The sequence below is a fragment of the Sciurus vulgaris genome (assembly GCF_902686455.1).
Source record: "Sciurus vulgaris genome assembly, chromosome: 11".
Classification (NCBI taxonomy): domain Eukaryota; kingdom Metazoa; phylum Chordata; class Mammalia; order Rodentia; family Sciuridae; genus Sciurus; species Sciurus vulgaris.
In genome coordinates this window covers 124529864-124545350 of record NC_136472.1, presented here as the reverse complement: position 1 = coordinate 124545350, position 15487 = coordinate 124529864, and the positions used below count along the sequence as shown (strand labels likewise).

Sequence of the window (15487 nt, the reverse complement as noted above, 5' to 3'; positions counted from 1 at the left end):
TTGTCTTACCTACTGGCCTGGCCTCCCATTTCAAAAATAGTACAAAGACAAGTAAAGCTTAAGCGGGACTTAGGGCTCCACCATGGAGGCTATCTCTTCTCTCTGGTGGGCTTCAGGATTATCTCAGTGACTACAACCAGCCCTGACATCAATTAGCACTGGGTTCCAGTCCCAGCCCTGCCATTATTCAGCTGAGTGATCTTGATCACGTTGCTCTGTCTTTTGGAATCTCAAGTTCTGCTTCTCTAAAAAGCATGAATAAGAAATGCTTTATAGAGTTGCCATGAAGACCAGACAAGCATTTGATAAATGGTAACCTAAAAATTCACACCATATATATGTATCATATTCCATCTTATTTGTATCTCTAAAGTGTTTATCTTGGTGAAATGAGGTTAAAAATCTCCTCCCGGGAGGCCTTGAAAAGGAAGAGAAGCCCAAGGATCCTAATGGGAAAGGGATAGTTCCATTCCTGTGCCTCTGGATCAGTGACTCCCAAACATGAATAAAATGTGGCATGAGGCCCAGGTATTATCCAGCCTCTTCCTTCCTCCCTATCAGCTCCTTGAGACCCTGCCCAGGAGGCCCTGAAGCTTAGGTCTGGGACCTCACCTTATTTCAGTTCATTCTAATGGGGTCACCCCAGCCTTTGCTTCAGTGGCATCTTATGTCCCGAAGAATCACAGAGGAACTTGGCTTCCACTGAGACCTCAGGAGGAAGAAGCTATCCAGGCAGCTTTTTCCCTTTCCGTGAGCTTGGAACTCAAAGAAGAAAGAAAGAAAGAAAGAAAGAAAGAAAAAAAAAAAAAAAGAGAAACCATCCTGGATCATATTTCCTTCACTCACAGATCTTGTCCTGGAATCCAACATCCCCTTAGTCTCAGAACTGGCCTGCTGCGTGGAGTATAATGGTGGTAGTGTTTAAGACATTACATGTGCAGACAGGAAAAAAATAGACATATGAGCAAAATGCTTGAAAGAAATGGATGGTTTTTAAATAAGAAAAGTTTGGAAAGGTAAGTGGCGTGCGTGCCAGGCCCAGCCTTGCTGCTGTCATGTGAGGCGCCCTGCTGAGGCTGGGTCCTTCTTTCACCGTCTCTCCCGTGGGCTCTGTGTCCAAATGACACAGATGTCCAAATGAGCTACTTATTTTGATAAGACCTCAAAGTGGGGTTTGGGGACCAGCCTTATGTGGAAAAGCGATTCATACTGACTAGATGAATTGGGTGTTTGCCAAAACTCCCTTCCACTCTGCGCCATGTAGATTCAACTAAATTGCATACTTCTTTGGTCAGATTCGCTTCAGGTTTAAGAGAATTCCAGGTTGCAAAAAGAAAAACACAACAGTTCACTTAGCTAACCCGGCTTGAGAATAAATGAGAGGTTCAATCTCTTCTACCCTGCAGACAGCCCTGATCCGACCTTCTCAGGCTGAAATTCACAGCCAGGTGGCCTCCTGCTCCTCCATGTAGGATCCAATTCAGTGTCTGCCTACCAATTCAGCTTTTCCATCCTTGTCTACATGTCACCGCTCCCTAGTGAGTCGTCCTATGTCTATTGCCCTTGTCTTGCTAGTCTTCTAGTGGCATTCTTTATGTACTTGTCTCCGTCACTAGGCAATAATCTTTTGGAAGAGAAGGACAGTATCTTAATCACATTTGTTTTACCCCAAAACTAGTTCTTGCCCTCCCCCAACACCAGCTTGTTGGACTTAATTGATATATCCTATCAGGAATTCATTCATTATCCATTCAGTTTTGTTGAATGCCTGTTATGGTGCCAGACATCTTTATGTGCTGAGAATACAATGAGGGCTAGACAAACATCCTTCCTCTGTGGAGCTTACACTTAAAACATCAGTAAACGACATCGTAGATTAAAAGGTGATGAATGCGACAGAGAGGAGAAAAACCAGGAGAGGGGTGTAGGCCACAATAGCGTGGGAGGGTCTAACTAAAAATGTATAATTAGAGCAAAAACTTGATCTGTCTAACATGATGAAAAAGACTTCTAAGGCTCCATGATTTTCTGTTGAAACATGCCTGAATGGCCCTATGTTGATCTCACAATCCTGGAAAGTCAATTCCTTTATATTAGTTCTTCATGTAGTGAGAATTTCTTTATGTTGGAGGGTAGCTGAGAAGCTGCTCATAGCATCTCTTTGATGTTTTGATGAGGAATGGAGAAAGGTGAGTTGGGCCCAGCCCATTGCTTAATAGAACAATAGTTCTTCCAGTTTTTGCATATTTTTAAGCAGGGTGACTTTCCAGTCTGTGGTCTTAGACTCACATTGATTTAGAATTGCCATTACAATCAAGAAACTTAAAACCTAACATGTCCTAGGATTTGCCTTTTGACTGATGGCTGAAGTGGTTCACAGGAAAGAACAAGTCTCTGGGGTCAGTGTGGGGGAAGTGGACAGGTGAGTTCATCCCTAAAGAACATTCTGACTTTTTCTGTGACCTGGAAGGTGAGCATGAAATAAATCAGGTCCAGAGCCCTGCATCTGTGTATCAGATAGAGGCACAGTAGTTAAGATAAAATGAACCATCCATTCTTGGTAGGTGAAATGTGGTCTCACTTATTATATCATAGAATTGGAGACTCTGTTTCAGACTGCAAGGACCTCAGACATTATCTGAACCAGACATGCAAATTAGCACAGGCCTGGAGGCCCAAAGACTGAGAAAAAGCACATGTGGTCATGTAAGAATTTTAATAGAAATTGAAAATATGAGTCACAGCATCAAAACTGTGTTTCTCTAAATTCCTCTATGATATTGGGCAGGACTGAAAAGTATTTTGCAGGTAGGTCAAAGATTTTTTAGGTTCAAAGATTTTTCAAAATTATATCAACAGTGATTTTCAACTCTTTGGAAGAGTGGTACCTGTCTTATCAAGAGCAGAATTATTTGTGCTGTTATTAAGAGCTATGAAAAGATCATTTCTCTAATTCAGTCTGGAGAAACAGCTAATTGCAAAGGGAGAAACTCTAGATTGGGGGTCAGAACTCAGTCTGCCTTTGTCTCTGTCAGTTATGTTCTGTGTGAATTTAGGCAAGTGATTTAACCTTTCTGCATTTCAGTTAGCATATCCTTAAAAACTAGGTAAAAGGTAGGAAAACAATTGATTATTCCTAAATTTAACAGTTTGTAAAAGGAAACAGCGCATTTAGTGTTTACAGGGATCTTTAGAGAATAAATAAGGTGTGCTTGTGAGAGCACTTTATATATTTCAAAATATCCTGTGGAATTGCTACAATAGTAGTTACATACTCTTCTTCTCCAGAATTTCCTTCACAGGAGATAAGAAGGTAATCTTTCTTATGCCAACCAAAGCTAATATCATCTCATTCTTTCTTTAGTGGAGAAGAAGACTGAGTAAATATTTAATTAAATTGACAAAGACTAGATTTTTTGTTTCTTCCCAGTAACTCCATCAACTGTCAATGGTATTTACAGGATATCTACAGAGCTGGAAGAAAGAGTACAGGACAAAACTCTCAATTAGAGATTATAAGGTAATCTGTAATTAGGTTCATAAATAGCTATGGATGTGGGGAGTTCAGTGAAGAGACTATAGTCTGAGAAATAAGGAAAATAGAGCTGGAGGCTGAAGGAATGAATCAGGCATTGAAAGGGATGTTGGATTTTGACAAAGTAATTGTCCCACTTAATGTTATCATAGTCTCTTTAGATTATGCCTGACAAAAATTCAAACGTTACTAAAGAGACATCCTCTTGTGTGGGAGCTTATTGATCCCAAAGACCAGAGAGGGATAGACCATTCCCATCCCTGGTTAGTGTAGCCCCAGGATTTCTTTCTCCAAGACTTTATCTTCTCTCACAGGGATATTTCATAATAAGTGAGCTTCCTACCGTCTTAGATTGTGACTTCTTTGAAGAAAGGAAGTTGTTACATCTATGAAAAGAGCTTAGGAAAGGTTTTGAAATGAAAATAGCAAATGATGTTATGTATACCTTGACTTTTCACTAGAAAACCCTGAACCCAGGTACTTCTGACTGGTCTGAGAGAAGCTCCTCTGTCTCTTTTTCCCCAGATAGATAGTTGGTAGATCAAGAGACAAACAGACAGATAGATACGTAGATGGTTGATGGATAAATGATAGCTAGCTAGTTAGCTAGCTAGAAATTGGTTTATGAACATGGGACTACACAAACTTTTCAGAAATATAGGCATCCCTTTATACCCTCAGGAGTTGCTTCCAAGACCCCTCTTAAACATCTAAGTCCACAAATGCTCAAGTCTGATATAAAAGGGTGTAGTATTTGCACATATTCTATGTACATTTTCTCATGTATCTTAAGTCATCTCTGGATTTTTCATATACCTAATACAATGTAAATAGCTATCATACTATATTGCTTAGGGAATAATTACAAAGAAAAAGTCTGTATCTGTTCAGTACAGATGTACTTTTTCTACCAAATACTTTCAGTCAACGGTTGGTTTAATCTGTGCACGTGGAACCCTTGCATATGAAGGGCTGCCTGTACTTTCCAGTAACCATTGCCCACAAACAACCTCCCTATCATGGGATTTCTAGATCAGTACACAGGCAGAACATGTTTAGGATATTCTTTGAAGAGGTGGCCACCAGGGGGTTATCAGGAACACTTGTGGACCCATCCTTTTTCCCCAGGTATTTTGGACCCCTGTTCCTTAACACAGCCACTAGGGGCCACTTTTAGTACAAAGTCAGACCACGAGGCAGTGCTGACGCAGCTAAGTTAACTAAGGCCAATTTCATTTTGAGTCTTAACTTTGTCATCTGGACTGGGAAGAAAGCCCAAGTCAAAGTGAAACCTGGTAGACATGGCAGAACTTAAATAGTCATTGGCCAGAGTCTAGAGATGAATTAGGAATGCGAAACCTGGAAGGTCTACTTAGCACGTGTGAACCACCACTGAAAAACGAGTCTATCAGCGCATTAGAGCTCCAGCCTGCTGAGCACCACAGTCTGAGGGCCCCTGCCTCTCCGTGTGGGGGGTGTAGTCCTGGGGCTGCATCTGGTTGGAAGCCTGCTCAGGGGGCCAAGTAACCCACAACTACTTTTCCACCACCTCGAACCTTTCCCTCACCCCTTCAAAGCTCACATAAAACCACATTCTTTTACTAAAATGCATCGGGGCTCATACATTTATCGTCATTGTCATTGATGTTGCAGAGCAAATGGGTACCTGTGAGGTCCTTTATTTCTCCAGTGAGCATCTAAGAACCCTTTTGGTAGGCATAAAGACCAAAGAGAAGCCTAAGGAGAGAGGAAGGTCTACATGGGGACTTTTGAGTAGCCAGGAATGTTGCCAGGGACCTGATGCCTTCTGGTACATGGGGGAGAAGAAATAGATCTACGGTGGCAGGAGGGTGCTGATGTGAGCTAGTCTTCTCCATTAAGTGCTGATTAAAGCCCTGGCTCTCAATGATGCAGTGGAGAACATTCAGAAACTGCAGAAGTTGCTTATTCTAAGAACACAGGTGCTCGGCTCCAATGCTGTGCCTGCTCTTTCACCTACCAGGTACACTGCAGAATTCATGCAGGAAGGTGGGTGAGGCAGCGTAGGTGCCTGCAACATCCTGGCAAGTGTCTTTAAGATGCATCCCCAAGTGACTCTGATTTCCTTTCTTTCTCCTCCTTGAGAACCACAGGGCTATGAAGCTTACAAGGACAGAGGGTTGCTTGCCTGGAATTCGAGGGACAGGGTACAACTTGATTTATCAAACTACTATCTACCCTCAGCCCTCATTTTTCAAAAGAAATGGATTGCAAAGCACCTTGGGGAAGGGGCTGATGGCACTGTAAGTAAGGCAACACCATCTGACTGGAGCTTTAAAGGTGTGTGTGGCTTCCTAGAATAAGGAAGGTGTGAGGTGTGAAGGTGAGGCAGGGGAGGAAGGGTATACTAGGCAAAGGGAGAATGCTGAAGTAGTCCAAATCATACTTACAGATAGACTACAGGAATCGATTCATATTTGAAGGGCAAATCTTTTGGTCAGAATTTAAACAGGCAAAAAAAAAAAAAAATCCTATTGGGCAAAGCTGTGGCATCTCTAAGCTTCGGGTCATCTAACTGGTTCTGACACATATGCCTTTACAGGTCCTGCAGAGCTGCCTCTGCATATGAACAGACTGGAAGGGTGAGTGTGCAAGTCCCTCCCAGCCTGGTGACAGAGTTGGCAGGGCCTGGTGTGGCCCCAGTCCCAGGCAGAGCAGGGTCCTCTTTGAACTCTAGCAGTCACCTCTCATTGTGCCTGTCTGACCCCCATAACTTCTGCTTTGTTGTGGATGTGAGTGTACATTTGAGTTTCTGCTACAATAAAATGTGTAGTGACATGTTTATTCAAAATTATCATCTGTCACTCTATGCAGAGGCTGAGGGCACTGGTCATTGGAGGGTATTTTTGTCTGTGTATGTTTCAAAGGAATTCTCAAAGGAATGAGATGTATACACGCAACACCCCAACAAAATTCCTCTTCTGCTGGAATAGGCCTGCCTCTAACGAGGCAATGGCTAATACTGAAAGTCTTTTGCCTCATTATCCTGGAACAAATTTACACTTGTCTTAGAAAACATGCTAACTGTTTCCAATAATTTAGAGAAAGTGTGTCCCCGTCACCATATAACCACACGTGTGCAATAACAGTGCACACAGCACACCCACGGAAAGGAATAACACTTCTTTTACTTAGAGAAAGGAAGGATAATGGTTACTTAGAAAGTGTCCCAGACAAGCTGTCAAATTGAATTCAGAGAGCTGGAGTCTGACTCCGGGACAGGGCTGGCTGGATAAATTCCCTTGGGATTGGGGTTTCCTGCCTGCTAGGGCTTAGAGACAAGGATTCTTTGTTTCCAGTCTCTCTCTTTCTCCCTCTCCTTCTCTCTCTCTCTCTCTCTCTCTCTCTCTCTCTCTCTCTCTCTCTCTCTTTTCTCTGCAATCTCTCTTTCTGGTGATTAAAAAAACAACAACTAATAAACCAAAAAAAGAAGAAAGAAAACACACACACACACACACACACACGCACACACACACACACACACACACCTCTCCAAAGAGAGTTAGATAGAAAGCAGACAAAACATTAGCTCTGGAATTCCAAAGGAAAACAATTTTTAAAACTAAAATGGAGAGAGCAAACTACTGTCTATTCCATAATCATAAATCTTGCCTTTGGACCACAGGAACAACTCACACACAGACACACACACACACACACACGCACACACACACATATCCAGCAACCATCCCTGCTATTGCTAAAAATGGATTAGGGGTATTTAATCATAAAGGAAAAACATATAATGACAAAATTCTTAGCAGGCTCTCCAGTGAGGTCTCCATACCTCACAGTTTAAGTGCATGCTGGTGATGTAGACGGAGCCTGTACAGTCACACAACCTGCTACACAGGAGATGTTGTTTACTCCCTGAAAAGAACAGGAGATTACCTCACAGTATTACAGGGCTTTTCCTCTGGGTGCACATGTTCCATGCTGATCTCCCCATTGCTGAGCTACACAGGCCACACACTCACATACACACATACGTACACACATAACCATGTCTGCCCTGAGCTCTAGACTCACTGCCTTCCCACGCACACACAAATGCACTCTATGCTGCCGAATGCTGTCCTCCCAAAGTGCTGAAGCTGAAAACACGTTGCCCTCTCTCACTGTGTCATCTTTAAGGCACATAGAGAAACCAAGATTCTCTGCTCGTTCCGTGTTCGCCCATCAAACCAAAACTTCTCAAGACGTTCTTAAAACTATGGAAAATTTCAAAGATACCTAAAAGTAGAAAAGGCTAATAAAGCTCTGAGGGCCCTTCACCTTGCCTGAACAATTACAAACTCACCACCAATCTTACTGCAGCTCCGCTGCCCACTCTGGTCTTGATGATTTTGAGGGAAATCTCTGGTTCCTGGCTCATTTGCTGAGCTTCTTGTCTCACAATGTGACAGCTAACCTCACTCCATCTCCCAGTTCCTAGGGAGTTTCTGTTGTTTAGGTCCTCCAGGCGCTCTTCCTCAGGCCCAGGTCACTCGTGGGCCTCACTGGTTCCCACAGGGACTCATCTGGGCTCTCTTCTTCAAGATCCAACATGAAAATGACAAAGTCACCCATATGTGATGCCCACATATGCACCCAGTCCCACACCTGCTGGTTTCTTTGGTGTCCACCCTTTCCTTTGTTTATCCATCTCTAGCTCTACCACACTACATTTCTCTAGAGATCTCCATCTTTCACCATGACCCCCAAACCACCGAGGATCCCTCCCCTGGAAACAAAAGTGCGGGGAGAATGGAAAAATTTGGTGATATATCATCCATATTCTAACACACAGTATTTCTTTCCTTCCTTCCCTATCTGTTTGACTGGAGCCCCTTGAGGATCAGTACGGGGCTCACTATATTTTCAGGGTTCAGCCTGGTGTTCTGTACTAAGTAGATTCTTAATATAAGAAGAATGGCTGACTGACTGAATAAATGAATGAATGAGGTAGAGGAGGGCATGACTCCCAGAATTTAGGTCTGCTCCTGACTAAGGTATACCAGAGATCTACAATACCTGTCACTGTCTAAATATATTTATAGAAATTGAATATCCTTTATCTGAAATGCTTGGGTCCAGAAGTGATTCAGATTCCTGAGTTTTTGAGATCAGACATGCATGACTTACATATAATTGTTTTACTCCCTGTGGGACCTCAGCTGAATCCCCACTTTCTCTGGTCTTAGATCTCTTCTGTCATATAAAAGGTTTGGAGAAGCATGTTTTAGTAGATGTTCAACTTTAGCACTTACTGGTTTTTTCTCCCTTCAGTATCCTCAGAGGACTTCTCGCCTGTAGTATGCATTTTTATATTTGATTCATGCAGTTTTGTTATTCCTATTTCATAGGCGTTTCTCCCTAATAAGTTTTTAAACAACCCTGTTGTTTCACATATGACTTAGTATCCTGCATGGCCCTTCATGACCCATTTATGGTCCTTCACAATGTTAGCAGCTGGTAAACCATCAAACATATTATATATTTGCAATAATAATGTTAGTTACTATTATAAGTTTTACTCTAGATAATAGCACCTTATTATAATTTTTGTTGAGTGTGTCAGATATCATGCTGATTTATAAGAACCACATCATCCTTGAAGGGGTCCTACAATTATCCTCATTTTATAAATGGGGAAACTGAGGCAGAAAAATATAAGGGCCTGGGCCTGGGTCACAGTCTGAGCCCAGAGCCCAAGTTCTTAATATGCTGTAATATTGAAATATGAGATGAACACCTGCCCTTGGTAAATTGGGGCATTAATTAAAGAATGTTTAAGATGCTGTCAGATGCCTGAATTAAATATGTCGAGATAATAATGTGGGAATCAGCCTGGAGGGAGAAAAGAACACCCAAGACCTGGGGTAACTTTTAAGAAATGGGAATAATAACAGCAGCAGCTTTATAGTACTTGCCATCTCATGGATGGCAGAGGGGCTAGGCACCAATGAGTTAATAGACAAGAAAACATCCTGCAATCAATAAAGGGCCGCAAAAGCGGGGCTGTTAGTATGTGCACAGCCCCTGCCATCAAAGAACTCTTTTTAAGAGAAGCAGGCTCTTGTTAGTCTGGTCTTCAGTGCAGGTTAGATTCACTATAGAGAACACAGAGAGGTAGTTCCTGCCCCTCTTCCCAGCCTCCTCCGTCTCCTTTCCATCCTTAGCACATAGAGACAGACTTTATATCCATTAGCTAAGGCAATTGCTGGTGATGGTGATTCTGCAGGCAGACGATCTACCCTCAGTGGGCCGTGGTTTTTGGTTTTTGACTCAGAAGCAGGTTCTGAAAGGCTCCCAGGCTGGGGCTAGCAGCTCAGTGCACCGCTGGTCCTTGGCGGGTTTATGAGTTCCAGGAGTTAATAAACAAAGAGCTCAATATCCTCTGTCTTCTGGGGAGTCAGAGGTATTTAAACAGATTCGGCATGAGGAGCTAAGGAAATGAGGGCTTAGGCGTGCACAGCAGCCCTGAAGAAGACATCTGCTGATTCTTGCCTACTGCTACTCCAGCCGAGCAACCGCAAAGGCCCCCAGGCTGGGTTTCCCCAGAAAAACAGAGCTCTGACCTGCAATCAGAGCAGACACGCTCAGCTCTGCATCCTGGAAAACCTGAGAGAAGCAAGTGCAGATTCAGTAGCTCTGGGGCCTTGAATACTCAGATAGATCCGTTAATTTCTAGAACCTCAGTGACCTGTAAAATCAAGTAAGCAATGCAATATCTCCTTTTTAAAGGACCAAATAGGGGTATAGCAGAAGGGGATTTCTGAGAAGTGAAGTGCTATATGAATACAAAGTGTCAAAATTGATAATAAGTACATCATCATCAATGACAGCGGTGGAAAAACTAAGCATGCTCAAGTGGTCCCTTCACCCCTGCCATGTCTTTATCAATATATCCATAGGTCCTTGGTTAGGGATGATGTGAGGACAGACAAGGTCAAGATCAATATCCCAGTGTATCTCCAAAAACACCTGGGGTGGTTCTGAGATGAATCTGTCTCCTTACCCTCTTTCTGGTGTGTCCGTGTGCTATAAAGCTGGGCTGCAAGGCAGGAGTAACCTGGAGAACTTTAAAAAACAAATTCCAAGGCCTCAGAGGCACCCTTAGAGATTAGAATTAATTGGTCATGTTTGGGCCTGGTTTCATTATTTTTTACTTTTTATTTTTTTGCTTTAGCAAAATATACATGATCTAAATTTTATGATTTCCATCACTTTTAGGTGTACAGTTCAGCAGTATTCTCCTTCCCTGCAACCTCTGGTAACCTCCGTGTACTTTCCATCATTTTGAATGTGACCGTTCTAAGCATCTCCTATGAGTGTAGTTATATAATCAATATATGTCCTAGGACTCAGTATTCGCTGAAGATCTCCAAGTGTTTGTGCAGTCAATATATGAAATACATTGTGCACTGATCAGATCAGGGTAATTGGCACATCCATCACCTCAAACATTTACCATTATTTGTATTGGGAATATTCCAAATCCTCTCTACTAGCTATTTTGAAATATTCAGTCAATTGATTACAACCCTAGTTAGCCTACTGTGCCATACAGCATAAAAAGCTATTCCTCCTCTCCAACCACACCCCACACGCATCAGCAATCCTCTCTCCATCTTTTCTCCCCACACCTTTCCTGGTCTCTCTGTCTCTCGTAGCCACTATTCTGCTTCACTTCTGTGAGATCAACATTTAGGGACTGAGGGACTTTTAATTCTGTCATCAGAATTTGAGCCCTGCCATTGAATAAGCTATGAGTCTCTTGATATCACAACACCTCACTTTCCTTGCCTACAAAATGGAGATGATAATAACTAACTCACAGGGATGATGGAAAGCTCAAAAGAAAAGCACACAAAAGTGTCTGCTGTTTTCCAAAGTCCTGTAGAAGTGACCGTATGCCTACTCTGGCAAATGGGCAACGGTCACTTCCATCCTCATTTATTTATTTCTTTAAGTTCATTAACTTGGATGACCAAAGATGGGGAGAGCACCTCTATTCTAACTGGGTCTGATCCATAGCCCCAGAATATTTAATGCAAGATAATACAGATTGCTATAAGTTAATTTTTTAAACCAAGTCTTAAATTTCACAAGTAACCCTTAGAGATTGCAGCTATGTTTTAAAAAGGCAAGCTAGAAGAGTGATTATGCCATTTTAAAGTAAAAAGTCATTCTAATTTGATAAGCTCTTTGAAGACACATTAATAGACATTGTTTCCTCAACTTCTTTGCTTTGGCCTGATCCCAGCACCTGCCCTTTGTGGAGTGCACGTGTGTGCATGCACCCCCCAACGCCCCATGGCTCTGGTGCTTTTGCTGAACTTCTTTGGGGCTATGTATGTGTATTATTCAAAGAAGATGGAGCCAAGGTTGCAGGATGGCTCCTCTTTCTTTTTCCATTTAATATTTAAAAAAATAAACATAGCTATTAGAGAAGAGAGATGGAGAGGTGGTGGGGGGAGGGTGAAAGGGAGGGAGAGAGGAGCCGGGTAAGCTTTGTCTTGCTAATGCACTTTGTTTTGTGGCTTGCTGGGTCGTTCAGACAGATTCAGACCATCTCTCCAGGGGGGAGGCGATAGCGGAGCAGGGCGGCTCAAGTGGAGAGCTTTATAGGGGACAAAAGATGCACCTGCAAAGCCCAGACTTAATCGACTCTAGAGGCCAGGGCTGATGCTGGGAGATAAATGCCCAGCACCACCTGAATGAGGCCCTGGCTGCATGCGTCTGCCTGGATACTCCAGTTAATTCATTTCAGAAGAGGGGTTGCTACCCAGCAAGAGTGGGCTGTTCCTGCAGTCAGCCTGAATAAGGCAGAATGTGCTCCCCAAATACAAAAGGGCTCAGGGACAGACAGGGATGCACTGTTGCAGGTAGAGAAGAAGGCTGAGCGTTGACACCCTAGAGAGGAAGAAGTGGGTTAACAACACATATCAACTAACCTAACCCAGTTTCCAAACTAGAACCTGTATTTTAAGCCCAGTATTACTAAATCCCCCACTGGCTCTGCCTGCCCCAGAGCCTCACTAGTACATTCTGAGGTGATCAGTTGCCTGTAGGTTGTAACCTTGAACCTTCACTTAGCAATTGGAAAGTTTAATTTTCCTTCACTCCCTCCCTCCTTCCTTTCTTCATCCTTTCCTTCATTCCCTTCTCCCCTCCCTCCTTCCTCCTCTTCCTTCCAATAGTTCCTTTCCTTTGTCTCTCTCCCTCCAAATCTGCAAATGAAATAAAACTTAATAAGTAAATGAAACTCACTAAGAGCTCCCACATCAGGCTAGGCTCCTACTGACTTAGTTCAACCCCTGCACTTGACAGGCAACTGAGGTTCAGGGGGCAGAGTGGTTTTCCTAAAGGAAGTCAATGCTTCCCTGACCTCAAATGTATTTGCCACAAAAATGAATGTTCTCTCTTATAGACATTTGAAACATGTTGTTAAAATAGGTCATCAAGTCAAGTTTGGCTTAGGATGTAGAATGCATCAATACAACTTCAGTTTTCGTGGCGAGATTCAGTAGATCTGATTTGGAAAGGCAGAAGCAGGACTGGCCCGGGGTGGGGTAGGAGAGAAGGGAACAGTTGAAAAACACCAATGTTTAAAAGCAGATTCATTATATTCTGTATTTCTTCCACTAAATAAATGTTCTGATCATTGTCAAATTATGAATTGTTAACAATGAACACCAAGTCCTGTGCGATTGGAGATGAAAGTCTTGAGCAAGACATGGGGGCTGTTCGGGTCTCTGTTTCCTCCTTTCCCCATGAAGATTTTGAACTGTGGTCTCTTCCCTCAGAAGAGCCTTGTGCATCTCTGAAACATTGTGCGGTTCTGCCCAATATGCCACACACATTGAAACCTGCCTTTCTTCTATTTGACGACAGGTATGAGTTAAAGAGAAAATAGGGGAGGAGAGAGAATGTGGCTGCCATACTCCTGTCGTTCTGAAAATTCCCACTCAAGAGCCTTTCCTCTGAGGAATTTTTCTTTTACCATAGGAAGATTTTTTTCTTACTCTTTCTCCAGTTTCTAATAACTCTTTGTTCACATTTTTTCCCCTCCATTAATCAGGAACCATGAATTATTCACTTGTTTCAGTGACTAAAATTTAACACAGTATCTGGACCAATCCTCACGACATCATTTGATGAAGATGCTGAGAAATGCTATCGTGATGTGTGCTAAAATCCTTGTTGGCAAAAATCATTTGCTGAGACAGATTTCTTTCTCTCTCAACCAAACCAAACAAAATCAAACCAAACCAGACTAGATCAAATCCTCAAATCACCATTCGAACCATGAATTTATACTGCTAAAATTTTGTGAGGGAAAAAAACCTTAAAAGATGGGTATGCTAAAATCCTTGAAATCTTTATTTCATTATCTTCAGAAAAGAAAACCCCCAACTTTCAGCTTTGAAAGTAAGAAGTATTCATTTCATTCCAAGGACAACACATTTTCTTTATGGAAGAGTAACTTCAAGTTTTATCTTTCTGATATAATTACAAGATATTTAGAACCTTCTTCAAAGTAGCTTCGCAGTTGGTGGCATGAGCGAGGAAAGTTTTGGTTTCTTGTCTTGCATGCTAGGAAAGACTGAGTGGAACAAGGAAGTTGGTGTGCAGACCTGAAGTATTCCACCCAAACTTAACAGTGTGGGCCTGGACATCTGGCACTGAAGAAAATTCTAATTGCTTGAGAGAACAGACTCACCTTCTTTGACACTCAGTCGTGAGGACTGGTCTGTGTGGGAGGTTGTGTTATAGGCCAACAGTGAACCTGAAAAGCAAAGAAAAAAGACATAGATGATACCATAGCTTGAATCTAGTTCAGCTCCCAGTGTGGGAACTATTGGGAGTTGGCAGAACCTAATTGAAGAGGCGGGGCCGTGGGAGAGGTTGTGAAGTCTCTGGGGGGTGTGCCCTTGAAGGTGACACTGGGACTCTTGTCCTCCTATTTCTCTTCTTTGTTCCCATTCATGAAGGAAGCCTGTATTCCTGCCATGATGTTCATCCACAGGCCCAAAGCAACAGGACCAATGGATCACAGACTGATATTGTAAGCAAACCTGATATTGTAAGCAAAAATAACCTTTTCTCTTTATCAGTTGATTATCTCAGGTATTTGTTACAGCAAAGAAAAGCTGACTAATACAGGTTAAAACCAAATCATTGCTCTGTGATTCAGAGTAGGAGATGGCATGAAAAGGGAGGAGATTACACTTTGATGCATACCTATTCTGCACCAGGACCTGTCAGGGCATTTTAAAGGGATGTCAGTTTTTGTTGCTACATGTAAAATACGTTCTACCTTCTTTCCTAAAACTAGATTTATTCTTTTGTTGAAAGTGGACAGAGGACTTCCAGAGAGCAAGAATAAGCTCAAGTGACCCATATGCTTAGAGCCAATCATGCAGGAGTATGACAGCTTATGAAATTTGGGCCAAAGTAAGTCAAAACAGATTACTTTTTGGGGAAATAAGTCTATGCCCTCCTGAGTTGACCATGTTCATACCCTGAAGTTTCTTGGGCACCATATCATGACCACGTCATGGAAGAAACAGGATTGAGAATCATTCTACCCAGGTCTGTGCTGGATCTATTACCAACTCACTGACTGATGGTGGGTAAGTGACTTCACATGTCCAGATGTTGATTTATTTCTTCATCAGAAAAATGAAGAGGTTGCACTAGAGCAGGGGTTGGCAAACTTTTTATATAAAGACCATTTAGAAAATATTTTAGGCTTTATAGACTAAATGTAGTCTCCTTTGTGCATTCTTCTTAGTTTTTGTTTTGTTTTATCTGAAGGCCAGATTTTTGATCTACAGCTTGTAGTTTGCCACACCCTGGAGGAGAAACTGGTACTGGTCCTTCCTGACATATCCTCTGGGTTTCTGTACATGCAGGTCCTTTTAC

At 42.4% G+C, this 15487-nt stretch overlaps 1 protein-coding gene across 4 annotated transcripts in view; it reads right to left on the bottom strand.

Annotated features, from left to right (window-relative positions):
• The window catches only part of FLI1 (Fli-1 proto-oncogene, ETS transcription factor), a 124779-nt gene that overhangs the window by 14162 nt on the left and 95130 nt on the right, over window positions 1-15487 (bottom strand). For all 4 annotated transcript variants that reach the window (XM_079104131.1, XM_079104133.1, XM_079104132.1 and 1 more), the window contains one exon: window positions 14283-14348. In XM_079104131.1, the coding sequence (XP_078960257.1) occupies window positions 14283-14348 (66 nt within the window). The remainder of the gene's footprint in view (window positions 1-14282; window positions 14349-15487) is intronic.